The sequence below is a fragment of the Toxotes jaculatrix genome, chromosome 11 (genome assembly GCF_017976425.1).
Source record: "Toxotes jaculatrix isolate fToxJac2 chromosome 11, fToxJac2.pri, whole genome shotgun sequence".
NCBI classification, from domain to species: domain Eukaryota; kingdom Metazoa; phylum Chordata; class Actinopteri; family Toxotidae; genus Toxotes; species Toxotes jaculatrix.
The window spans coordinates 24,545,104-24,573,087 of NC_054404.1; the positions used below are offsets into that span (position 1 = coordinate 24,545,104).

General features: G+C 42.4%; 1 protein-coding gene across 5 annotated transcripts in view; it reads left to right on the plus strand.

Moving 5' to 3' along the window:
• Nucleotides 1-289: 289 nt before the first annotated feature.
• The window catches only part of ltbp1 (latent transforming growth factor beta binding protein 1), a 94,286-nt gene continuing 66,591 nt past the window's right edge, over nucleotides 290-27,984 (plus strand). For all 5 annotated transcript variants that reach the window (XM_041049969.1, XM_041049972.1, XM_041049970.1 and 2 more), the window contains exons 1-3: nucleotides 290-881; nucleotides 12,398-12,468; nucleotides 27,171-27,507. In XM_041049969.1, coding sequence (XP_040905903.1) covers nucleotides 505-881; nucleotides 12,398-12,468; nucleotides 27,171-27,507 — 785 coding nt within the window. In that variant the 5' untranslated portion in view covers nucleotides 290-504. The remainder of the gene's footprint in view (nucleotides 882-12,397; nucleotides 12,469-27,170; nucleotides 27,508-27,984) is intronic.

The window sequence follows — 27,984 nt, forward strand, 5'->3', positions numbered from 1 at the left end:
CTCAGCAAACGTTCTTGGGGTTAGTCCGTAGGCTCCCCCCCTCCTGACGTCACAGTCTGAAGGCTGGCTGCTCGTGCTGCTGACACCGTTCACCTCCAGGAGAGTAAACTTTGTTGGAGTTCTCAGGCTCTTCTGACTGCGGACCAAGTCACTTACTGCCCAGAGGAAGCGGCGGCAGCTCGGAGACTCTCCGTGCTATATAGGAGGACAGAAAGCGGGGGCTACATTAACTTCTTCACCCGAGGAACTTTTTTTTTTTTTTTTTTTTTTTTTACGTGACATGCCCTATTTTATTTCAAGCTTTTCAAAGAATAGCTAACGTTTTTCTTTGGGTAACGTTAGCTTATTTGGGGTATTCCCACACCAGGTTGGAGGTCGATACCTACAGGAATATGCTCAGGAATACAACGTTTTTGTTACTCTGAAGAAGTGAAAGGATTTTTACGAAGCTGAATTTAACCTGGACCCCCCCCTCCCAAACTTTACTTCGTACTTGGTGTCGATATGGCTTGGATTAAATGGGGCCTCTTATTTTCCTTCGGTTTGTTGCTCTCCCCGGTATTTGTGTCAGCGGAGCAACAGCAGCACCAGCACCAGCAGGGCCAGAGCGGTTTCAGAAGGCTGTACGTGCTCCAGCCGGGGCCGGGGTCGGCCGGAGCGGACGGCGGGGTGCGAGTCAGCTCCATCTCGACGCGTCGTGGCGCGGCGGGGCAGCCGCACACGTACAACGTTGAGCTCACCGCCAACTTCGGCGGCCAGGTCCGGACCCGCAGGATGGGGAACCAAGCGGCTTCAGTCCCGCCGTTCAGTCAGCCGCAGCCAGTCGTCCGGCAGAGCGCACAGGAGCAGAGCCAGCAGAAGCAGCTTATGAAGCTGTCCGGGTAAGAAACACTGTATAAACGCCAGGACGGAGGAATGTAGGCTAGTGGGGAAATGAGAATGAACTTAATGACTTCCTGTCAGCTTTTATCATAAACTAGTCAGACACCCGGCAGTAGAACTTTGTGAAAAGTATCTTAAAAGTACACTTGGGTTCTGGTTGTCTGTTACATGGGCTGTTAAACCCTCACCTTACCTTAATGGCATAGTTCTTATTTTATTCTGCAGGTTAAAGTGGGTAAAACGTGTTCTTGCCCTTAGAGTAGAACAGTCAAGCCCATAAAATGTTCCAGTGTTATCAGGGGCTGACTTCTCAGGAACACTGTTTGGAGGTGACAGTGATGATTTGTCAGTCTGCACACTCACTGGGCTGGTTGACCTGTTAAATGAGCTAAGGTGGTGCAGGATTAAATTAACGCTGATGATACTGTCTAATTGCATTTGTTGGATACCAGATGCAGTTATGCTTAACTTGAAGACAGATGAGCCTTAAAGAGTAGTAAATCTGTAGTCCTGTGAAAGCAGAATGTTATTTTCATGTGTAAGCCACTGCATTACAGTGTGTGAGTGTAGAGTGGGTATAGCAGTGAGAATATAGTATACTGCAACGTCACACAATTGGTTTACAATTGTAAAGGTCCTACACACTCCTGGTACACTCACACAGATGTTTTCACTTTTTTGGGCCTAATTAGACCTCTCCTGTGGACTGTGTGGGTGGGTACACACTGTTCATTGACCTCTCCCTGACCCTCCTATTAGGCTACACTCACATCCCATGCTGAAGTGGCCCAAATCCAATTTTTTTTTTTGCCTCCAGCTGACTTTGATCTGATTCTTTTCTTGGAAGTGTGAACAAACCACATCAGATTTTTTTTTTCGTATTAGGTCTTGGTCCCACATCTGATTCATGTCCGATCTGTGGCTTGGCTGTGTGACTGCTGTGTGAGTGGTCAGGTTGGAATTCACCAGGTTTTTTTTAATGTCTCATTTCTCTTTGCATATGCATATTGCCTGTTGTCATCATTCAATGCTGACACCTCACCACCTGGTAAAGATAAAAATGGAGGAGAGCAGCTTTGGCTTTTACCCTTTGTCGTCTCTCATCCTCATCATCTGTGCCGTTTGACGACCTCCACAGCAAATAATCCCAGACATGTATACTAGTACAGCTATGTCACCCATGTTTATGATTTGACTGTTGCACAGATGATGCTGTTGTTATTCTTGTATGCATGTGGCTCACAGCTCAGTTACATTTGCACGTGTGGCAGTTTAGGACCTCAGTGGTGTTCACACCAGAGGTACATGTCACATGCAGTGTTCAGTTTGACAAATGAACAGAATTGCCTTCAATTAATGTATTTGGTGGTGGAAACTACGTGGATTTACTCCAGGACTGTGCTTTAGTACAGTTTTGAGGTTCTTGTGGTTTACTTAACTATTTCTGTTTGAGACTTCCACTCCACCACACTTCAGAGGTAAATATTCTACTTCACTACCTTTCTTTGACAGCTTTAATTATTAGTTACTAGATTATCCATTTATACAATGGATATTATCACTACCTTTTAAAATACAACTCTTTATTAAAGCACTGGTTTTCAACCTTTTTTGCTTTTGACATCTTACAAAAAGAAGCGTATTTAGGTATTTAGGGTCACATTTCAGATGTCTGAGTTGTTAAAAGCAATTAGGGATTTTTCACTCTACCTCTTTCTGGGCTCTGTCCAACCTTGCCCCACTCACGCTCAGCGGGTTAGCTGCTCGACAACAAAATCATTGTGACTGGCTGCGCCACTGGAATATGCAATTGCAATGATTTGTTGTTGCAAAAAAAAAAAGAAAAAGGAAAATCACAAATTTTCCATGGGAGGACACAAAGATGAAAGGTTTGCATTGTGGCCATACACAGGGTTTTAGAAGTACGAAGTGGGGTTTGAGGGCATGCCAATGCCCTCGTAGTATTTCTAAAGCCCTGTATCTCTTCTCTTCCCAAAGCTGAGCTTTGATTGATGCAGTCTTGTCATTTTTTTTTTGTGTCAATGAAAAAGTTAGGAGAGGGTCAATAGATATTTATATACAAGTGTTCCCAGTCTCCACTAGGATAATCTTGCAGTGAAAGTGAAAATATATAGGTTTACCTCATTTTAACATTCATTTCAATCCTTTACACAAACTGAATTGAGAGATACTAGTTAAACCTTCATTGAAAGTTTATCATTCTGACGTTAGGTGGATGGAGTTAATGTTAGCTAGGCAGATAGTTAATTCACTTAAGTGAAGCTAACCAGCTGGCATCATCATAATGGACGCCCACTGTTTAAGATGTTGATGTCTGTGGCTCAGTGACATTGAAGTGCAAGCAGTCGGGCTACAAAAATCTGTAGTGAAGAGTAAAGAGTGGTGTTTGATAAAGACGCTGGTAAGCAGATGAGTAATCTTTGCTACACCAAAGTAAAGTTACTTTAAGGCAATTATTTCATGACTTTTATTGTATACTTCAGAAAAAATACAGAGATCCTGACATCAGTGACCTTCTTGTTGTGTATGACCATGGATCATGTGAGAAAAAGCATGTGTAGTGTGAGATTGTGAGATCTGTGCCAGTTGAACGGTTAGTTTGCAAACTCGCTAGCTCATTAGCTAATGGACTGACACGTACATACAGTTAGGTTCAACAGATGTATGTATTTGATCCGCTGGCTGCTGTTTCATAACCAGTGGAGCAGTTTTTAACTTTGACAGAGGAGATTGAATAAAAGGGAACGATGTCCCTTCAAAGGTCTGCACTGTCAAGACGAATTCCTATTAGTCAGCAGTTCAAATTCATATGTTAAAGATGACCTCTACATGGAATACTTGCATTGGATTAGTTTTTTTGGGTCATGGAAAAATGTTAATATCCAAATTGTGTCTTGCTGTGTACAACAATTACTGCTGTTAATCGAATGATGGCTGCCCAAAAAAGTCGATCTCTCCTCTCTTTTCAGAGAGGAGAGCCTCTCTTTTCAGTATATCTGATTTGTTCTATGCAGCCCCTCCCATTGTGCATACGTAACTTCTGATAATGTTGCTTGAAAACTAACCAAGCAATTCAGAACTTTTGTAAAACCCTTAATGTTCCGCCTGTAGTGTCAGAAAGTAGAAATATTGCCCACCACATTAGGTGTGGTACGTACAGCATACAGTAATAAATCCAGCTATACAGTAATCGCTTGTATGTTTCAACCTAATGCAACCAGTCAGCTATGCACTGTGTACCTTTTGAAATTGCTGACCTGTGGCTGAAACATCTGATTTTACTTATATTTTGTTGAAGACGTATGAAGCAACCATTACAGAAGGAGACGTCCTTATTTAACATGAACACTGTATTTCAGCTCCATGTGTTAATGCCTTCTAATCTGTAAAAGCATTAACACAACGTGAAGACAAATACTGGATTTTCACCATCAGAGGTCTGGATGTAAAGTTAACGGAGAAACAAGTGGAGCACATTCTCGAGAAGCCATGTTTCCACTTCACTATTTGGGTGCGAGAGCTGCGTTTATCCTAGCACGAAGATCGCTGAGTTGGAGAAAAGAATTTTCACGCTCTATGAAGTCCAGGAAGCTGAGAGGCACTTGGACACTATCATCTTTGGCCTGGCACAAGCCACCGCTACTAGAGCTGCAGTGATGGATACCACTGTTCCCTGGCCAGTTGATGCTGCTCCTGCTCCAGCTGCTGCTCCTGCCATGGCTGCCACTGCTGCTCCTGCTGCCAGTCTCCATCCCTGAGGACTATTAATTCCATCACTCTCAGAGTCCTGGGCTGTGGTCAGCGACTGCAAAAAAGGGGAGGGGGGGCAGCACTCTCCTTTTGTACTCCTGCAACCCATGACATCCATCTACTGAATCAAAATGACATACTTGATTTAGATGAATTCCCACCTCCGACTGAGAACCTGAAGCCTCCTCCACCTCCATTGCCTCCCCACTGAGGATACCTCAAAGCCAAATTTCGCCCTGACTCCGCAGTGCTCTTCATCTGCCCTCTCCTTTGACCATCCCCTTTCGTCTGTTCCCCCACCATGAGCTCAGTTTGCACCATCACCAGTTGCTTCTTCCTCCACCCTTGTCGTTAAAATAACATCCTGGAGAATATCCCCTGTCTCCTGGCAAATCAGCCCAGTGCTCATAATGTGATCATCCATGCAGGCGGTAATGTTTCCAACCAGACTTCTGAGATTTTAACAGGCTCTTTCACTTGCTTTGTGACTGCAGCAAGTGTGTTTTTTTATCTCTGGACCTATCTGCTCACTTGATCAAGTGTTCTTTAGCCTTCATACATATCATACATCATCCAGTCAATCTGTATATTGTCAGTGTACAATACAGTGCAACCATACAGTGTATGGTTTTTATTGACAATTTTAACCCCCATTGGAATCGTCCATCGTTTTATCTGAAGAATGGCATTCACCCTAGCAGACTGGGTCCACATTCTTTAATGCACAAGATATTTTATTCAGTTTTTAACACTCCTATAGCCTGTCTTAACTCTCCAACATGTCCAGGCAGCCAAGACAGTTCAACGCCACTCACTTCTGGTCTTAAGCTGCATGCTGACTTCTTCCCCACTCTGCTGCCATCATCTCATCCAGGCATAGACTCATGGGCTTCCCCTTGTGCCCAGATACCCTCAATGCCCTCAACTCAACCTAAAAATCTGACTAATATTACTGCTGTACCTCGCCAAATGCAAGCACAGCCCATTATTAAAAGCTCCAACACATCCTTTTATTTTCCAGGATTTTATTGTTGCTAACAAAATTGGCTTTTACATGACATCAGAAACTTGGCTTAATAAACTTGGCCTGATAGATCACCCCCAAACGTTTTTTTTTTTTTTTTTTTTAATTTACCAGGTTATCTGGTAGAGGGGGAGGGCTATTAGTAGTTTATGATGGAAACTTGAATTGCTCACTGATCTCTTTGGGTGACTGTACTTCTTGTGAGTCACAGTGTTTGACTATTACAGGAAATCTTAAAACTGACCTTCTCTCTAGTATTATGAATTCTGATTGTGGGAGATTTGAATATACATCTGCTGTCCAGATAATCTTTTAGCCATAGAGTTTTTAAATATTTTTGAATCTTTTGTTCACATCGGTTGTCAAAAATAGTTTAATAACAAGTCTAACCGTGGATGCTCTCACATTTTAACTTCCTCTTCAGTTGACATTGGCTTAAGTCAAGATGTTGACACGCCCTTAAAAAATTAAATACTTGCACCCAAATCTTAGATCAAATGGCTCCATTTAAGGAGAAAAAAGTCTCTCTCAAGTTTCCCTACCGTGGATAACTGATAGCATACATGCCCTAAAGGAGGAACGTTGTAGAGATTCAGAGCGGAAGTGGGAAGCCTCTAAACTGACAGTGCACCTCTATGAGAAGCCTTAATACAGAAGTCAAAATTGCCAGAGCATGATATTTTTTTGGAAACAGCTCCAGGACTTTGTTTGATGTTTTTAACTGTGCCACAGAGGCTCCTCCAAATGTCCATATGGACTCATCCCCTGAGAAATGTGAAGAATTTAAACTGTTTTCGTCAATAAAGTCTCCAGCATCAGAATGAACATTGCCCCTCCTGCCCCTCCACAGGACGCAAAGATTTCTTTTAAAACCACTGCCGACTTTGAGTCCTTTGAGATAATAGTTGGATACTGGACATCCTTACTGAAGTGATGAATAAAATGAAGCCCTAATTGTGAGCTCTGGACATCCTGCCTGTAAGATTTCTTAAAGAAGTATATGGATCTGTCCACCCATAGTCTCTTCATTATTAACATCTCACTATTGACTGGTTCTGTGCCTGCTTATTTTAAAAATGCAGCTGTTCAACCCTTTCAGAAAAACCCTCTTTGGACCCTAACTCCCGGGATAATTTTAGATCAATTTCCAAACTGCCCCTTCTCTCAAAAAGTTGTTGAAAAATTTACCTCTTTTATTTTTCTTAAACAGGAACAGAGTCTTTGAGACATTTCAGTCTGGAATTAGGGCTAACCACAGTACAGAGACTGCATTCCAGTGATGAATGATATGCTGGTTTAGTTCCGTTAGGTCTAAGTGCTGTGTTTGACACTGTTGATTATTCTCTTATACTGGAACGTCTCCAACACTGTGTTGGCATTTCAGGTCTGGTTCAGTTTGAAAGTGGTTTCATTCTTATTTACAAGATAGATTTCTTAGTGAAGCCATTGACAAGTCACACTAATCCTCTGGGAAGCTGACCTGCGGGATACCTCTGGGGTCTGTTCTTGGACCTTGTTTTTTCCTCCCAAAATATAGCATGTACTGTAAAACTTTTGGTGTCAAGTGTGATAACCAAAAGCATATTAACACAGTTGTCCAGTCTTGTATTTTGCAGCTTAGGAGACTCTCCAAAGTCAGAAATGTAGAGATTGTCATTCATGCTTTCATTTTCACTTGTTTGGACAACTGTAGCTCTCTCTATAAATGTGTGAGATTACAGAGTCTATGTGAATTACAGCCAGATTTATCACCAAAACCAAAAAAAGAGGGCACGTTACTCCAATTTTAGCTTCTCTTCATTGGCTTCCAGTAAATTTTAGAATTATTTTAAGATTTTATTGATGACTTTTAAGGGCATCTCAGATCCTGAGGTCCTTAGCCAAGGCTCTGTTAGCCATTCCATAATCTTGGCTTAGGATCAAGGGTGACCGGGCCCCCCTAATTAGGAATAACCTCCCTGAGGAGATCAGACATGTGAGCTCCTTGTTCTCTTTTAAGTCCCTTTCATTTTTATTTAGTGTGCTCGGAGCCTCAATTCACTTTCAGCTTTTTAAGTAACCTCTTAAAACCTATTATATTACAAAGTCATTCTCCTGTTTCTTATTTTATTGATTATTTTATTTTATTTTATTATTTTATAATACTATTAGTAGTAGTAGTAGTAGTAGTAGTAGTTTTTGACTGGTTTGTTAGCAGGTGAGACTGATTGGGAAGGGAAAACAACCTGTAGACTAATACAAGCTGTGTGTGGTCCGGCAGCTTGACCTGTTTCTCTATTTTGATGTGTGATTAGTGAATACAGTCTGGCTGTGAACTGCTGTCACCCCTAGCTCAAAAGCTCTTATCAGAATAATTACCAGGTTACACAAGGCTGTAAGGACCAGGTGATGATGTGTTTGTGGATATGTAACTTGTTTTCATGTCATTTTGGTGCAAAATGGGGCCTGCAACAAAAGAACCTTTTTATTGCTCCAGGTTCATTTTATAAAGAGTTGCCATATGCAGCAGATGCTGTTTGCAATTGTGCTCATGATGTAACATGTAACACTAGCAGTGCTGCTTTGTGTTTTATGTCCCCCTTAACTTTTCCTTGTGTCATAGCTGAATGTGTGGCGAGTTATATTTAAAAACATGGCAGCTATTTTGAAAGCCAGGTCTTTCAAGTAAAGTTACTAAAAACTCTGTTTCACAGATGACTGTTGCACAGCCGAAGTGAAAGTTTTTCTCACCAGCATATGAACTACCCTCCCCCCTTCCAGTTGCGTCAGCCACTGCAAATAAGTCTCCATACTGTGGGAAACACTGTAGTGTTCACTCACATCACTGTATTCAGACTGACACTGTGACGCAGGTCAAACTAGTGCTGGCAGCCTGTATGAATGAGTCAGTACGCTTCAGCTCATCCTCCTTCACTGCCCTGTTCTCAGCTTTTGTGACCAGGGCCTGTATATATCAGATTTCCAAGAATTACACATAAGAATCCTCAGTGTGATCCTGAGTATGAGCAATAAGACAAAAGTCCAAAAGTCTTTCCCATTCCCATTCAAAACCTCTTTTCATGTGGCCTGGAATAAAAGTAGGTTTTTTTCATTTCACTTGAAATCCACAGTGTGTGTGTGTGTGTTTATATGTAACAGCCAAACTCTTGTAGCCAGACACACACCCTTGGATGCGACTGCTCTGGCTCACTGACAAAGAAGAGAGCTCTACTCCATATCCCCACCACCGTTAGAAAAAACAGTGAGCTCATATATACCACTGCAGCAGTAATCCTGAAGATGTGTGGGTATAATATAATGCAACATGTAAAGAGCCCCCCATGGAGAAGAAGGCTGGAATCCAAAATCAAGAAAGCCAGGAGGGGTGGATGTTAATTGGCTAACAAAGGTGCAGAATGGTGTCATGTGAGACGGGTCCTGGATGAAAAAGAAATACAACAAGATGCCCATAAGTGAGGCTCTAGAAATTGTCAAAGACTCACAGCTCTGGCTGCTGGGCTGAAGCGATACGCCAGAGAAGCACAGAATAAATGGCCAGTTGTCCACAGACCCATTCAGGGTGTACTCTCTGCTGCAAGGCAGTAAGAACCCAAGAACAGACCCAGAGCTGAGACTGAGCAATACTGGAAAGACATATGGAAGAAAGAGGCATCACGCAACACCAATGCCAAATGGCTGATGGACCTAGGAGCACACCACAGCTACCTCACCCAAGAAGAACCAGTCAACATCACAAAGGCAGACATCCAACAGCAAGTCTCAGACATGAAAAGCTAGACAGTACCAGGACCTGACACGATCCACTGGATCTACTGGCTGAAGAAGTTAACAGTGCCCCATGATCATGTGTAAACAAATGAGTGAGCTGTTAACATCAGGCACTCACCCAGACTGGCGGAGACATGGCAAGACATTCCTGACTGTGAAGGATCCCCACAAGGGGTTGTTTTCTGTGGAAAACAACAGTGGAATCCAACTTAAAGGCCATCCAGTGTGGCATGTACCAAGGTGATGGACTATCCCTACTACTGATCTGCATAGGCTTGAGCCCTCTCAGCCAGATCATCACAAAGAGTGGATATGGATACAGTAGAGTGATCATTAGCCACTTCATATACATGCATAAATTACACTATGCCAGTAGTGAACGAGACAATGACTCACTGATCCACCTCACCAGCATCTACAGCGAGGACGCTGGCATGTCATTTGGACAGGATGAGTGTGGCTGCATCATGGCAAAGAGAGGGAAGATGATCAGGACTGAAAGGCTTGAGTTACCAGAAGGCAGACATACAGGACAGCTATAAGAACCTGGGAAGGGGAAGGTCACTCAAAAGAAGGGTGAGGATTAGTGAGTGTCAGAATGATGATCCAGGATGAAGAGGGCGCCTCAGGCAGCAGAAGACAGAGGGTGATGAGGAACCAGAGAAAACATTGTGGAAGACCAAGCCCCTCCTTGGGATGTACCATTGGCAGAGAGAAGAGATGGATGACATCAAGAAATGCAACCATAGCACAAGAACGGACCCAGATCCATAAAGACAGGGGTCCATCACAACAGACATGACCCAAGGTGCAGGCTGTGCAAAGATGCCCCCGAGACCATGGGACTTCAAGTTCCAGACTGAAAAATAACTACTGGCCAGCCAACCAGACATGTTTTTGGTTGACAAGGAGATGTAAGATGTGATACATGTGACAATACCTAGCTGACAGTAACTTTAGAAAGCCGGAGCATGAGAAGATCATGAAGTATAGGCTGGAGGAACAATTGGAATAGTAAAGGCCAAGGTGGTCCTGGTTTGGGCCACCATCTACTGCCAGAAAAGCTTCAGTGTGCCTTGGTGTTGATTCTCCAGGTCTCTGGACTCTACTGGAAGGATGAACTCCTCTTCCTAAAAACATGTGTGGCGTTTGGATGATGGTGGTGGAGAGAGCTGTTTAGCGCATCGCTCCAAAATCTCCCATAAGCCTTTTAAGTGGGTTGAGATGTGGCGACTGTGAAGGCACATCATGTTCATACTCATCAGACCATTCAGTGACCCCGTCCTGTCCTGTGGATGCGGCCACTGTTGTCCTGATTCTCCGATTAATTTTTCAGGTTTTTCCTCTCATTTGTCACTCATCTGATGTGTGTGCGTGTGGAAAAAGGAAACACTGTCATCCTTGGGTGTGATGTGTAATTATACCTGTCAGTACTTACTAGTGTTCATCAGTGTTGTTTTGAATTTACTGTGTTTTCTTGCTGATGATTATTCGTACTTTAGCCCCTTTATCCTTTTCAGCGGTTCCATTATCATAGTGTGGTCAAGCAGTTGTGAGCAGTTTGACCACGCTGTAGACACAGCTGCAGACATGTCTACAGCTGTCAGGAGCCAGAGAGATGGGGTGAGACATCTGTGTTGCACTGAGATTTTATTACTGAACTATAATCAGGGCACACACTCTTTATTCCTCTGTCTGTGTGGAATTGTTTGGAATGTTTCTAAATCACTGATAAGGCATTAAAATGTGACTATTACAGGCAAAACACTGACATGTAGCCTAATATAGAAGTTTAGTGTAGTGCAGCTGCTCTGCGGGTGAGCTGTTCAGTTACTGGGTGCACGAGTGAACAGTATAATTCTCATGATTGTTGGTGAATCAAAACCTACACTGTAGTTATCTGTGGTTTGACTCATTTTCTCTCTCTCTCTTTTTATATGTGTATATCCAATGTAATTCAGTGGTTTATTAGTCAGTAGGAAGTACACAGTGACCGGAAACCAGAGAATAACTCTCTCACAGCTGTATCTGAACGGGTTTAACTCATGTTCAACAGACCCTTGCCGTATGTCGGATTTTTGAAGGGGACATCAGTCTCCACCTATACTTTTGAAATATGTAGCTTCATTTTGTATCTGAAAGTCCTCAAGAGTTTTAAGAGGGGGTGACTCATCGATCTATTTAGGCTCACACTCTGTGATGATGTGAGTTGTGAATTCTCAGGTTGTTCCAGCTTCCAACAGCCTGACTCAATCCTGTCCCTGTGGATCTTTTCCAAACCAAAAGTTCTGTAGTAAAACTAAGTTTGTGAGATTCAGGTTGGCTTTGCAAGGTTAACAAACCTACTCCAATAAACGCTACACCTCAGAAAATTCCTGCCTTCCCAGTCATATTTAGTGTTACAAGGCCAAACCACATCTCATGAGCTCTGTGTTTTGGGATGGCATTCAAGTCTGGAAAATATCCGGTGAGAATTGGTGGAGCCCGGGCAGAGTTTTTGCCAAAAAATCTGATAACCATGGTGGAACATTTAGCTGATGACGTGACTACTCTGAAACCCCCTGAACCCTGTGGACAACAATTTAAACTACTATAGGGAATACAGACCTCAAATGAAACTTGACATGACCTGTTTCTTACCTCTAATATATTCAGAAACAGCCTCCTGTCTAAAAATGAGAACTAAAGACCAGTGATGGCCCAGCAAGATGTGCATTCGTCCAGTCAGCTGCAGAAAGAGTTGTCTGAGGGAAGGAGATAACGGTCGTTCATCTAATGCACAGTCTAATTGAAATAACATGTCTCTAAAGACAGTTGAAAGTTGTGGGCTGGCTCTTCATTTTGATATACGGCAGCAGAGGAAAGACAGAGGGAGAGAAAGTCTCACATCAATCAGTTTGTGTTCCTTTCTTTCCCTGATGTGTTTCAAGTCTGAATCTTTGCTGTCTGCAGGGTGAACGTCTGTGGAGGGCAGTGCTGTCACGGATGGAGTAAAGCTCAGGGGTCGCAGCGCTGCACGAAGCGTAAGTATACACCTGAACTCCTCTCAACACTTCTTCACATTAATACAGCAACCCCAGTCTGCACTCCACAACAATGGGTTGCAGCCAAAGTGCTCCAGGAGCTCTGAAACTCTGTGTTGTTGGAGTTACTCTTGTTTTCTCTCACTCTTCTCTTGATATGGTGTCATTTTAAAATGTATTATTCTAAATAAGGATATATTTCTTCTATCTTACTTGTATAGACATTTTGAAAATATTACCATAAAAATTGGAAAATGCAATGAAGGAAATTTCAATTTTTTTCCTTCTTGAAGAAAGTCTTAATCTTTAAAGCATTCTGTCAGTGTCATTATCAATCAACTGTGCCCTCGTGAGGAAACTGTAAATCTAATTATCATCAAAGTCAAAGTCAGCTTTATTGTCAATACTGCCATATGTACTGGACATACAGAGGATCGAAATTACGTTTCTCTCAGACCCACAAGATAGAAATAAGATTTCGAAAATTACAAAGAATAAATAAAGGCATAAAGGGCAGTGTCTACTTTGAGCAGAAGCTGAATGGAAGGGAAGAGTTTGATCTTTTCAAACTTCTGCCCATGAATGCAGATCATGCATAAGATGCAGCAAGCTGCAATCTGACCGTATATATTCATAGAGTTACCAAAATATCCCTCAATCATATCAGTGTTCTTTATCCTTTGTTGTGGGATCCACGGTGCTGCAGTGGTTACAAGCTTCTTCAATTTCTCTAAATTGCCTTAGGTGAAATTGTGTGTATGAGTAGTTGTCTGTCTGTATGTGCTACACCTGTTATGGTCTAAGGTGTACCATGATGTGAGCTTAGATAGGCCTCTGTGACCCTTCAGAGAATGAATGGGTATAGATAATAGGTGGATGGATTCTTTATTTGCCACAAGTGGCTGTTGTAGGAAAAGCAAATTAAACTTTGCGAACACTTTCAATTTGGACATTTCAATTGGGACTTGCAGATACGTTAATATGTCGTGATGTGTTTCCAGTGCGTTGATGAAAAAGCTAATTGGGATGGCATCACATTTGTTTTTTTATTTGCTGTTGCAAACTAGTAGCATAGAAATGTCATTTCTAGAAGACCGTGCAGCCATTGTCATAGCAAAACTACTTATTATTTTTATTCGGAAGTTGTGAAGCTATATCTCAATCTGTGACAAATCTATGTATGAATGCGTACATATAGGGTGGCATGTAGAAATACACACACACACATTGTTATCCATGTTTGCTTCATTTATGCTTGTAATTTATGTTTTTCTCATATATGTATATGTATGTATAACAATCACACCATGTTGCTGTACCCTAAAACCTTTTTATCATCCTCTTCAGCACCATAGATGGCCTACATGACACAGCTCTAACCTGCTGTGAGCTTGCACTTGTTTGTAACTACTAAAACATCCAGTGCCCTGGATTAAGAAAATAAATATAGAAAATGAATTAAGAAGCAACAAACACACCCCAAGGACTTAGCGGCTTGAGGTGAAGTGGTTCCTTATTGTGCTAGAAAATGTTAGATTGTTACCCCTGCAAATACATAATTAATTGTTGACAGTTTGTATTTCATGTTGTATTTCACTTAATAGTTACGCATACTTTTTATTTGTTATCTCATGGATTAGAATTTTCCACAGAACACAGACAGGATTTGTTCACATCAGTTTCTAAGCATCAGTTCTTACAAACAAATTTTCATACTTAATAAGACATTGATAAATCCCACAGTAAGTGTTAGTGTGTGCGTAGGCATGAGTTAAGATCAAATCGCTACAAACATGCATGCATTTCAATGAATGAGGCCCAGTGTGTGGACAGTTGCCAGCCAAGTCATGAGAAGACTGTTATTATAGTGTCCGACTGGCAAGAGCACGCGTCTCAGAGTGAAAGAGAAACACACTTGAAATGGATTATACCTCTTGGCCCAGATCCATTGGCCAGATCACTTTCTTATTTGCAGGGTCTTGCCAACTTGTTGTTTAAGAAGTAAACAGCTTTTCCCTAATGCTCTCTCTGTGGGAGCTTCTAGAAGGAAAGACAGCTTATGTTATCTGGAGAGCTGCAGGAGTCCTCCATGTTTCTGTGTTTAAGAGATCTCACAGTGCTTGACTCTGTCGATCTCCAACCTTTAGTGGGTCTGTCACCTTCACTGTGGTGCCTTCCATAATAGAGGAGCACTGTGGAGAAATGTCTGAACCACTTTACCATTAAAAAGACATTGTATAGATACAGGTGATGTTAGAAGTTTGACTTAGTGACTACCAGTGTGAGGCTTGGGGACATGCTGTAGCTAGTGAGCTGACGACTAACAGGCTACCCTCCTCGCATCATGCTAGCACAAATCACTGCCAGTAGCCCTCTGAGGTAGTTAGCGTTCTGTGTTTCAGTTAGCAAGCTAGTTACTTTGATTAGGGCAATAAAATTCACAGAATTTAACACAGTGTAACTGTCTGCAAACATTCCCCCATACTCTCTATGCTCATCTGGAGGATCAGTTCCTCCATTACATAAAAGTGGATGGTGTAGCACATAGGGGTGTGCCATCTAAGTCACCTCACGATTCGATTCGATTACGATTCACAGTGCTACGATTCGACGATTCAAGATTATTGATGCATCTCGATTAATCTTTTTTTCCCACATAGAATGTTTCTTTTCTCACTCTGTAGTTACTTGTAAAATAATGTATATTTTTAAATATCCATTCATCCATCCATTTTAATGTAAATGACTAAAATGTACACAAATTAAATAGAATTAAGCTGTTGAATAGTTGTATCTATCAATGAAGACAACATCCACAAGAAAGTATTAGTTTTCAACTCCTGATAAAAGAAGAAAAAAAAAAATTAGCTCGCACATGTAGTTCTAAATGTCTGTTTCATTTATTGATGTAGATTAAAAACAATAATAATAATACTGAAAATATATATTGTGTGGCTGTACTGACATGATTCTGATTTGATTATTTTATTATGAACATGTAAATTTAAAAAAATATGTTAAGAAAGAAAAGAAAAAAATAGTGAAAGGAAATGGACAATATTTCCACTTCTATTACAATTTGATATCTTGATTTACATGTCCAGAAAGTAATCCTTTTAAATCTTACTGTATGTGCAGCCGCTTCGCCATGCTTACATTGTTTTGAAGGGGGAGGGGCTTAGTTTGTGGAAGTAGCTTGTTGTACCACCCAGATTTGCTTCCCTCTGGGCAGTTTTCCCCAGACACATGTTCCTCTTCCACATGAAAACAGCATTGCACTCAAATTATGTCAAATTCTGCGATATTCTGCGTTAAAAAGTAGATTCTGTTTTAATCGGCCAATTCCGCGATTCAGTGATCGCGGAAATCATAGGGCCCTATAATGTGTCCGGGGGAGGGCACGCGCAACTTTTTTTTCGTTCCGACCGCTGTACTTTCCTTCCGTTATTAAAAGAATCGATTTTTGAACATTTATGAATCGATTCTGAATCGAAGTGTCGCGTCACGATTAATCTATGAATCGATAAATCGGGCACACCCCTAGTAGCACAACTAATAGATTAAAATAGTATCCTATCTTTTGGATTCTCTGGCTCTCTGTTCCCTTAAAGACCTTCGCTCTGCATAGATGTTTGCAGTTGGTCAATGGTGCAGATTCATGTATCAAAAGTTCACCAACTCGACTTGATGTGAAAGTGCCAGTCTGGGGATTGAACCAGCGACCAACTGTCCAGTCTTATCTTGTTTACCAAGTTATATTTTAATTTTCTTGTGAGTCTGAAAGTCATTTTCTGTGTTGATGGACATTTATTGTTAGAGCTATCTGGGGCCTTTAAGTGTCAGAAGCTCCTGGTTAATTAACAGACAGCACCTCTGTTGAAGAAAACCCTGAAATTGGGTGCTATGTCATGATTGATGTTCATGAACATTTGATAATGATAAAGGGATAACATCATGGAAACAAGGACTGAAAGGAGTTTTCTTCACAGGGTGTCTGGGATCATTCTTAGAAAGGAGCTCATATCTCAGGAAGCAGCTCAGAATAGAATAGCTCCACATTCAGTCTGACCAGGATTCCCCCCTGGGAGTTACTCCGGGCAGACCCGGAGCAGGCTGAAGGGATTACATAAACCATCTGGCCCGGGAAAACCTTGGGTTCCTCCAGGAAGAGCTGTAGTACATGGCTGTGTATTTGGCCTACCTTGTTTAGCCTGCTGCCACAGTTCTATTCAGCACCAGGATCTGGTGTGTTGTTATTAAAGTAACATTCTCCCTCCAGCTGTGGAAAACAGCAGTATATATGTATTTGTATATACAGTATTTACAAGCTGTAGAGTAGCTGTGCTGTAGGGAGACCATCTCAAACTGTGCCATTGTGACATGTAGCACTATACAGGGTTCACCTTTTGCCTTTTCTTTGATGAGTTCCACAAGGAAGTCAGTGAACAACTGAGCTGATGTTGTTGTTGGCTCTGCCTTACACATGGCCACAGGAACAATTGAGTCACCATGTATAAAGCGTTCTTTCAGGTTGGCAGTTCAACCCCACATCCTCAATGGACCTAAACCACAGCAAGCTCTCTTTTAATGTTGTAGGAAAGCAGTAAGAATTTCAGCTGGGACGTTTTATAAATGTCCATTGTAATCTCCGTCCAGGCATTTAAAGTCGGGCTCTTCTGTGTTGGCTATTTCCTGGTCAGAGTCTTTTTACTGGCTGCCAGCACTATATTGACTAATTGTTTGTCTCTTTTCGACCAGTCCTGATGAATACATCCGAAAACCAAAAAACTGCTCTCCAGGGGCATTTCACATTTAAAAATGTCTTGTAAAGCAATGTGTATATCCCTCTAATAGTCTTTAATAATGGGGCAGTCCCAGAATAGTAATAGTCCTTGACAGAAGGTGGGGCCCATCCCCCCTTTGGTCCCTTGGTCTCTTACTTTGCCATAGATACCTTGATAGCATTTTGTCCCATTCATTAAATTGGTTTTGATTAATCTCTAAAAAATGGAATTAGATTCCATCTTGCTATGTCTTCCTTGATTTTTTTTTTGAATAGGCAGATAGTTGTTTTCTGATAATTTTGTAAGGTGATATTTTGATGCCCTCATTTTGTCTGATGTGTTGGGCTAGTGGTTCCAAATATAATGCAAAGAGCAATGGTGACCATGCACAACCTTGTCTCGAGCCCCTCTCTAAGTGTTTGATAAATATCTGCTGTTTTTCCTGGAAGTGGGACTATCATGCAGTGCCTGTATACTTTTAATAACTGTCTCATTTAAACCAAATTTATAGAAGACTTTATAGAGAAAAATCCAATTTCCAGAGTCAAATGCGTATGCGCATGTGTAATGTCCTTCGTATATTGTCTTATGTTTGACGTTGTCATATGAAACCTGCCTGATCATTACGTATCAATGTAGGTAGAAATTCCTCTAATCGTCTGGCCATGATAGACGTAAATAATCTGTAGTCAAAATTGAGAAAAGATATTGATCTGTATAACCCACGTTCCATTTTATCCTTTCCTTCTTTAGGTATAGCTGTGATTATCACCTCCTTCCAGCTAGGAGGTGTTTGTGCCTTCTTAAAGGCCCAATTCAATGTAGAAAGTAATATAGGGATTAACTCATTCTTAAATTCTGTTCTGTCCTCTGCTTTGCTTCAGTGTATTCTTTATGTTTCTGTAGGATTGCTGAGGGATAGTCGTGATCAAAATAAATTGGCCTCTCCCCTCAGACCTAGGGCTGAACGATTATAGGAAAAGATCTAATTTTCTTTTTGATTTTTCTGGCAGATATTTCGATTTCGATTTGATGCGAGTTTTGATGAGTTTCTTCAAATCAAGAATCATTGACAAACATGACAGAAAATTACATCATACCATTAAAACATTAAATGCAACTACTCTAATGCAAGAGTGAAAAGTAAAGTTAAGAATTGATTTCAAATGTATTTAAGAAACATGCATGTACATTCTATAAAGTCATTGACCATAGGCAGTAATTTTTCTGTTTCCACAAGACTTTTCACCGGACTTTCTGTCATGCAAATACCTGTGTGGTAGTGCCGGTATAAATTGGTTGTGTTTCTGCTGGATGTTGCAACTTTAGCGCGACAGGTTTTGCACAGTACCTGTTTCTGATGCATGTCTGTAGCCTCAAACCTGAAATGGGCCAATGTTCTGCTTTTCTTGGGGATTAAATCCTGTAACTCGTAATGCTTCTGGTCCAGCTGAAGCCATTTCAGAAATTAAGGAGCAGATGGAGCAGGTTATACTGATTGCGTTAGCGTGACCTGTCCACGAGCAGCATACCTTTTCGGATTGGTGAGCTTGGCAGGTAAGGAGACTGCATGTATGTGTAAAACAGTTGACACAGCAGATCCTGGGTCAGTCAGGAGCAAAGCAAAAAACTGCAGCTTTGGCGATCACATGATCGCGTTGTCTGAAATTGCAATTTCGATCAGAAAACGATAAATCGTTCAACCGTACCCAGAACACCTTCTTCTTACCATAAACTTTGCGCAGAGTCTCTTTAGTTTTGTAGCGGAGGAACTTGATGATTATCGATCGCAGCTTGACTTTCCTGCAGCTCCTGGAACGAGTTTCCTCCAGCGTGGGAATTTCCAACGTGTCCTACCGTTCCAACAGTTTTTCCACAAACTCTAGGATCTTCCTTCTTGATCAAGTAATTTGTTTTCATGTTCGTTTATCACTTTTATAATAATCTAGCTAATGACTTCCACAGTTTGAGCACGGTCCTCCACTTTTTCAGTTCGCGTGTCTGCCTTCATTATTCTTTGGTTAATGTTGGTGAGCTCAGACTTAATGTTGTTTTGAACCTTTACGAAAGTCCCGTATCTCCTCCAAAACTTTTATCAGGCTTGCAGGTTCATTAGCGTTGAGGTTAGCATTAGCTTCGCCATCTTGGGTCAATGTATTGGAGCCGTTCTCTGTGTCTGTAGCAAGTTTTTCTGTAGTGCCTGTCTTGTTTCCATCTTTTTTTCCCCCATGCTTGCTCCACTTGTCAGATCACATTGTTATCAAAAAAGTTTTCCTTTTTGACAATTTTGCGGGGCGAGATATGTAGTTTATCGAGGGAGCTATGACTCTAGGCTGCCTTTCGGAACGATGATGTCACCGGAACCTCCCTCAAACTGGTTTCATGAACATGACAGTGAGTTCAGTGAACTTCAGAGGCCTCCCCAGTCTCCAGACCTGAATCCATCCAACATGGAGCAGAAGCTCAGAGGAAGGTTTCCAACATCTGGTGGAATCAATGAGAGCAAAGGGAGTCCAGTTTTAGTAAAGTGCTTGGTGAGTGCATGTTGGACCTTTCCTTGTTGTTGTAGAGCACCAATTGTTTTTGATTGCTTCTTTTCTGGGCACAATGTCATTCAGCTCCATAAAACTGATGTGATTCAGGAGAAATGTTTGGGAGACTTTCCAGTTTCTCCTCCAGACTGGATCAAGTCAGATGTCAGCGGATTATTGAATTGCAGGGCAGAATAGCTCTTTGTCAAACTCGCCTAAAGTGAGCACATCACGGCTGTCTCGCAGACAATTTGTCTTTGTAAATTGGAATTATTCAGAAGCCAAAATGTAGACTGCTGCCACCGTATAAACTGTAAACTAAACTAAAATTGACACAGGGTTTCTCTACTATATACTTGTTAATGTTAATTCTGTGAGTAACTCAATAGCAGGTCAAAATGAAACATGTTTGTTGTCTGGTTTGTGCGCTCTGATCTTTTGTACGGTAAAGGCAAAGATCTTTGGGAAGAAGCTATGTAGAACTGCTGTCCACTGCTTGGGGCAGCTGTGGCTCAAGAGGTAGAGCAGGTCGTCCACTAATTAGAAAGTCGGTGGTTTGATCCCTGGCTCCTCCAGTCCATGTGTTGAAGTGTCCTTGGGCAAGATACTGAACCCCAAATTGCCCCATGTGTACCCATCCGTGTGTGAATGTGTGTGTAATGAGTGAAAAGCACTATATAAATGAAATACAAACATCTTTTCTCACTCAGTGTGGGTTGGTTATAAGCACACCTGGCAACTTGCTGACTCAAGTGGTTTGCTTCTCATTGCCCAGTGGCCAAGCCCATTACAGCTCATTATTATGTCCATCAGCAGCACTGATGTCACTGGGGGGGCTGCTGAATGCCGATGTTATTAAGTGAAAGGGGAAGCACGGTGAATGTTCAGCAATGTGCCCCACACCACAATTCACAGGGCAAGGCGGGGAGTCGATTAAGACGCGACTGTCTCTGTGTATTGTGTCTGCACGCTGTCCACACTCACCCCACTTAACCACCACTGCAGGTACGAGCTCTCTGAATTAGTTATCCAACAATAGAATGATTTCCTGTGGCGAGAGCTAGCACCTCACTGCAGGCGGTAATGTCACTCAGTATTCTTCAGCGTTGGTCAGTCTCATTGTCAACGGGGAGAAGCTTATTTTCCTTGATATGATTGTTGTTTCCTCCGTCTCATTTTAATTGCTGTCCTTCTCAGTAATGAGAGGGTACACTGGTTTTGAAGGGAGGAAGAGGCTGCAAATGATGGAGCTGAGCCAGAGATATAACACACACCAGAAGGCTATGAGCTAACAGGGAGATATAAAAACTATGTAAACTATGATGTCTTTTCCTCATTATACCTTATCTACAAATAGGAGAAATATTTGATTCACTGCCCTCTCATGCGCTGTCAGTCCAGCTCAGCTGCAGCCGCCCCACAACACAGTCCTGTACATGACTCATGTTTTACCTAAGACCACATGTTTTAAAGTCTTTGTTCATTTTTTTGGGGGGGGGGGGGGGGGGGGGGGGGCGTGATGTGAAAACCACACAGTCAGAGTAAGTAAAAGTTGGCATCTCGGTCATAGCTCAGTTATGAAATCCTACTGCGGCGCAGAGTTTCTCTCCTGTCGGGCTGTCGACAGCGCTGTCAGCACTGTGGCTCCGCTCATACTCTTCCTGACTGATGCATCATTGTGTTTACACTGATGGGCAGAGCTATGAAAATAAGGTTGGAATGAACTCGAATTTTCCTTAAAAGGAACTTGAAGGTGGTAGTGGACATACCAAAGCACAGAAGACAGAAGAGGAAGGGGGTCAGGAGCTGTGGGTGTCAGCAGGAGCTCAAGAATTATTGCTTTTCATTTGTGTCAAAGTGGATTTAGTGCATTATTCTGAATAACTGGGATGTTTAATATGCTGGGGTTTCTGTGGTGTCATTTCTGGCCAGCGGAGAGATAAATGTGTCTCTTGTTGAGAGGATTAGTGAAGGCCTGTTAGATTCTCAGCAGACGGTCTTATCAGAGCTAATCTGAGCTCTGAGGGCCAGCAGTGACTCAGATAATGTGGAATTCAATAGCTCATATATATCGATATATCATATCTTTCCACTGCTACCTGCTTCTGAATTCAGTGAACATCTGCCCAGCCACATGCAAGGTTAAACAGACTGTTGCAGTTGCAGTTACCCCCCCTCACCCCCCCCCCCCCCCCCCCCCCCCCCCCCCCCGAGCAATTTTCTTTGGAATTTTGAGGCATCGAGGCAGCGACACAAGGAAAATCATTATGCCTCCTTACCACATAAACACAGCCACACACCCAAAATAGTTTTAACTCTTGCAGACGCCCCCCCCCACCCCCCACCCCCCTAACTGCCCCAGGTGTGGGTGTGGAGCGGTTCACTGAGTCCCCAGGCCCAGCATGGCTTGATCAAAAAGGGCAAGGGCATCAGCATGACTGATCTATTTCCTGTCCCCAGCTAACAAGTAAATTACCACTTAGTGTGTCACCCTTGTCACATAACAGAGCTCTTATGTAGCTGACCTCACTCTTTGAGAGAGAGAGAGAGAGAGAGAAAAAAAACTATTCACAGAACAGATGGCAGCCTCAGTTCCAGGCCAGAGAGGGATGGGGGGGGGGGGGGGGGGGGGGGGGTGAAAACTATTTACACTAGTCGGAAAAGAAAGCAAAAAAGCTTTGCCCAAAGTGGAAAATGGACTGTGGGGTTATTTCAAAAGGCTAACATAACTCAGCTCCGGGGGGGGGGATGTCATCTTCTGAGGTCATCGCTCTGTGGAGGAGGGGGTGTAACTCAACTGATTATAGATGCTGAAAGTAGACACTGGGACACACCGTTTTCAGACTGAGGTATATATTGTACTGCAACGTCCCTGAAATTAGTCACTTAGGCTCACACCTCAGATGTATTACAGACATTATCCTCTTCCATGCTTAATTGGTTTAGTTTTAAGGTTCTCGGGGCAAAGAGAAGGGAGCTAGCTGGTCTGAACTAGAGCCTAGTGACACCCAAATCTGTAACAGAAATATTTCAGGCTGAAAATCTGCTCATTTTAGTTGAAGAGAGTTCAGATTTGGTGAACTTTTAACATGAAAATGTGTGCTGCTGCTGCGAGCTGAAAACTGTCTCAACATGGCTAACCACATGAATGTTATTAAGAGAACTCTCTCACATTTGTGACCCTGCGAGTCCAAAATGGAGGACGCTGTCATATCAGCTATGTTGCACCACGCTGCACACCCTGTCCGGCTGGAATACAGACTGCTCCGCTAAAGTCATGCCACGTGGTTCACAGCCAGTCATGAGACAGAAATAAATGATACAAGTGCGTAACTTTTAAATTAACTTACTGTCTCCATAGCAACTGATAGGCCGTTATTACAAAGATTCCAACACAAATTACTTTCTCTGTGCAACTGTCTGGCTCGATGGAGTGCGTAGACTGAGATCAGGTTTTTAAAGCATGCGTGTACAATATGCACTTTGAGGATAAACCTGTATCCATGCGTATCTAAACTCAGATCCAAATGACTTCAATATGGTGCAACATATGACAGAACTCTCCATCAGACCTCTGTGTGCCTTCTCAGTATCCTCTTGAATGCATCTCACCCTGGAGGAACCATCAGAGACCTGGTAAAAAGTGGCCAGATTCCCACATTGATCTTGAGGAAGGGTGTAGACTGTGAAGAGAAATTTTGCTGGTGCAGTTCCTTAGGGTTCCCCAATGGGCATGTTGTGGCTGGCCAATCAGTATTCCTTAGTCAGGTTTAGAGATGCATTGCTAGCTCGCGTTGGACCTTGAGCTATTATCAGCCATACAAGCTGGCTGTTCCTGTTACAAGAACATGTGCTTCAAACAACTAGGTTGTGTAACATGTGAAGGAAAAGTGTTGCAACTGGCCACAGTCAAAGGTGGGGCATTCAGCCTGCTGTCATACAGAGAGGGGGTGATGTACGATGGGGATAGTTAAGGTACAGTACCTATAAATATATCATCAGTCAGACTGCATGGTATCTGTCATATAAGGAGTAGATCTGTACAGACTGGGCCAGGTTGGATTTTAAATGAAAGACATTGTGGTACACTGTGGACAGCCACAGAGGGGGGGGGGGGGCAGCTTTTCTAAGTACCAGCAGCTGTCTTTCATCAGTCGCTTAGTTTCCCCTTCATTAATCATTTTCACAAATCTCAACACAAGTCTCAAAGCCACTAATTAGACTAACAAGCTCAGTGAGGAGGTGACACACCCTGAGGGACCCTGGGGAAAATGAGAGGGACCAGCTTCTGTTTTTTTAAATTAATTTTTTAAAAATTCTCCTGCTGACCGCACGTACACACACACACACACACACATTCTTGTCTTATATTAGTTCTTGTTGACATAATGTATTCCCTAGCCATTTAACCAACCAAGTATTATCCCAAACATTCCTTTAGAATTGAGAGGACCGGTCAGAATGTCCTCACATCATTGGTGTTGAGCCAGTTTGTCCACACAACCATAGAAAGACATGTATAAACATGTATACGTGTATACACATACACAAATGTACAAAAGCTGTACAAATTCTTACACAATGCCACATCCTAAATGTCACATATGTTAGTGTCATCTCAGCTGGCAGCAATTTTCAGTCATTTAATCACAGGAAGCTGGTTAAAGAGCATATTTTCAATGCCTTTATTCAATGCCTCCTGCTAAATCATCTGCTACTATTCCGTCAACCTTAAGGATACCACTAGAAACACAGTAACACACACACAGGTTTTTGTGTATGTATGTTTACTTAAATCAGCCTCTTCATCTTCTGTATTAATTAGGTTCAATTCAGTTCAGTTCAGTTCAAATTTATTTATATAGCTCCTTCCACAATCTGAAATTTCTCAAAGTGCTTTACAGAGACCCAGAGCCTTTTCTTGCCACTGTCGCCGCAAGAAAAAACTCCCTTTGAACAGGAAGAAACCTTGAGCAGAACCTGGCTCATATGGGGGGACCCTCCTGCCGATGGCCGGGCTGGGTGAAAGAAGGAAAAGGAGGAAGATAGGACAGCTAGGAATGGAGGAGAGGAGGAGAAGGACATGCAGCATATAAAACATGATACAAACAGGGTTGGCAGTGAACAATGTTAGAGGACCAGCATTTAGATTACAGAACAGTTAGTGGATACTGTGTGCTCAGCAGATTACAGTTATGATAGGAAACAGAGCACAGAAGCAAGAAGCTGTCATGATTGGTAATTATTTACATTACAGTCTGCATAGAATATTAATCCAACATGTATCTGTAGCAGAGTGGAACATTAAACATAGTAACGTGTTAGAAATGGATCATTGTAGACAATAAACAGCAGCAGGTGGGTGGAGCCAGGACCACAGACAGAGAACATGAAGCTCCGGAGCCAGAGGCACCTGCAGAAAGGTACAGAGAAAGAGAGACCAGAGAGAAACAAGCACAGGACTACGGGAGAGAGAGGACACAGGGTTAATGACATGGAATAAAGGCTAATAAATGTGAGAGTGGGTCTGAGGAGAGAAAGAGAGAAGAGGTGAGCAGAGGATCATGGGAAGTCCCTCAGCAGCCTAGGCCTATAGCAGCATAACTAAGGGATGGTTCAGTTGCCTGAGCCAGCCCTACCATGGGTTTTATCCTTAACTGTAACAGTGTCCATAGAAATAATTGTGACTAACTATAGGTTTAGTCATAATAACTAAAACTGTAACTACAACTAATTATTGGGTGATTTCCCACACTTCTCATACCTTTTGACTCCCTAAAGACAAGGAACATGAATTTGTTGTGTTCAGCTGTGGACTGTACATGTTGAAAATTAGCTGGGCAAGCAGTAAACAATTCCATGTGAAACATCAGTCTGAAAATTGTTTGACTCACTCAGCTCTGACTAAATCACAAAAGCAGATATAGCTCTAACAAAAAATAAAAGAACTGTAATGAGTGTTGCTCTTTCCACAAACAATTCATTTATTTAATGATTCATTTTGTAATGAACCGATTAACCAGCCCAGCCATCCAATAGTTATTTAGTGGATGCAAGCATGAAATTATGATCCTAAGTCCATCTGTGTGTGTGTGTGTGTGTGCGTGTGTGCAGGGTCTTTGTGCATCTGCACAGGAGAGCAGCAAAAAGCCTGTAATTACACAAAGCCCTGTTCTCCCCAGGCAGATGATAGGGGCATCCATTTATTGACTACAAAGCCTGTCTCCCAGACAGCATGCAGAGGTTTACATACTGTACTCCAACACAAACATGTACATACACGCATGGATATGTTTAGTCCAACCATACAAAGGAAGTCGATAGCAGATATCGCACACACACACACAGACACACACATCTAGACTTTCCTCTGACCACATTCGTCCCTCAACCTAAATACACTGTTATCTTAATAATGATGCTATAGATACTAAACTAAATCCTAACCCTGAACTTGGTAGGGAGGCTCTGTCGTTTTCACTCTGCAAAGGTCTAAAACTCTAAAACCGGTTCTTATAAAGGCGCAAGTTATAAACACACACATGCACACACGCTTGGCCTCCTTTAAACAATACACTTTATTGAAAGTATTTCACTGTGTGTGTGCATACAGCTATGCTTTATCAGCCTGATCATACCAGGTTTGTGCTGAAATTCAGATCACTTTACTTGGTTCAGACCAAGTGCGTGTTTCATGTTCACACTGACTTGAACAGCTGAACAAAGAGATGTAAACATAAGATAGGCCTGAGCGATTTGCCAGTGCAAAGCAATTACCAGGGCTACGTCTACACTGCCACTGCTTTATGTCGAAATGTCAGTTGCTGCACCTTCTTATAAATCTCTAACCGCGTTCCTCAGGCTTCATCACTCTTTATCTTGTATCAGTGTCCCGTCTCCTGAGGCACCGGTTTTTTAGCTGTTATCTGGTGGATGCACGAACGCTTTCTCATTCTCGTCCCTGACCATGTTTGATGTAGTTTGATACTGATGTAGAGACTGTTGACAGTGCTTCACTCTAGATGCTTAAGCTAATCTTTGCTTCACAGATTTGTCTCTTCTGCACAGATCTGAATCCTGGAGGACCAAATTCAGAGCTCCTGAAGTGATAAGCTTAAAACAGCTTAGCTAGCTGCTAGTTTTCTGTCTTAAACGGTGTGAAGTAATAGATGGTTTATTTAGATTAAGGCCTTTGAGAGTGGGCTATTTACTTTGTGGCTTTTTTGTTTTATTCACCTTTGATGAGAAATTTTTAAAATACATACACTATAGTTTTTTATATGTGTGACCCTTTACTGTCATCACTAATTCTCATTCTCCATCTGTCTCTCCTTCCTCGCTCTCTTTTCTTTTTCTCTTTATCCTCTGTCTGGGTTTTGTGTTATAGCCAACTGCATCCCTCAGTGCCAGAATGGAGGAATGTGCCTCAGGCCTCAGCTCTGTGTCTGCAAGCCTGGCTCAAAGGGGAAGGCATGCGAACAGAAGACGGTGTCCACGCACCCCTTTCCAGCCCCACCAGGGAATGAGCCCACCAATGGGCACACCACCGGTCACACTAATGGACGCGGCGTAGTACCCCAGCAGCCCATACCCCAGAAAGTACCTGCTAATGGTTATGCTTCTGCCCCCCCACCGGCCAGCAACATGGCTCAGATGAAGCTAACTGTAAAGCCAGCACCACAGCTTGTGAGGCCACATTACATCCAACAACACATCCAACAGCAGTAAGTACCATGATTTGATTCAACCTTTATTTGTTCAGGACAAATGCAGCTGACCTGCATGCTGTCGTCCACCAACTTAAAATTCATACAGGCTCATTAATGACTTTGTCTAAAGGTTTTAGAGCCATTGGGCATCTCCACTGGAACAGCTGCAGGGTTCAAGGTCTCGGGCCAAGGCCATGGCATCTGTATGGTGATCTTTTAGTCCATGGAGTGGAGACACTGGGTTAATAAATCACAACATCAGAAAGATGCGAAATGTCTTCTTCTTCTTCCTAGGGGGGGCATAACAGAAAATAATTGAGAAGCACTGCCTTAGACTGAGGCTCGACATGCAGAATCCTAAGTTAATACAAAGCCAATCCAGCAGTAGAACTGCCAATTATCAGCCCTACAACCAAAACAAGCCCGATAAAAGCCCTCTAGTACATATGGTACAATATGGAGCCATAAATGTCAAAATACATCCAGTCTTAG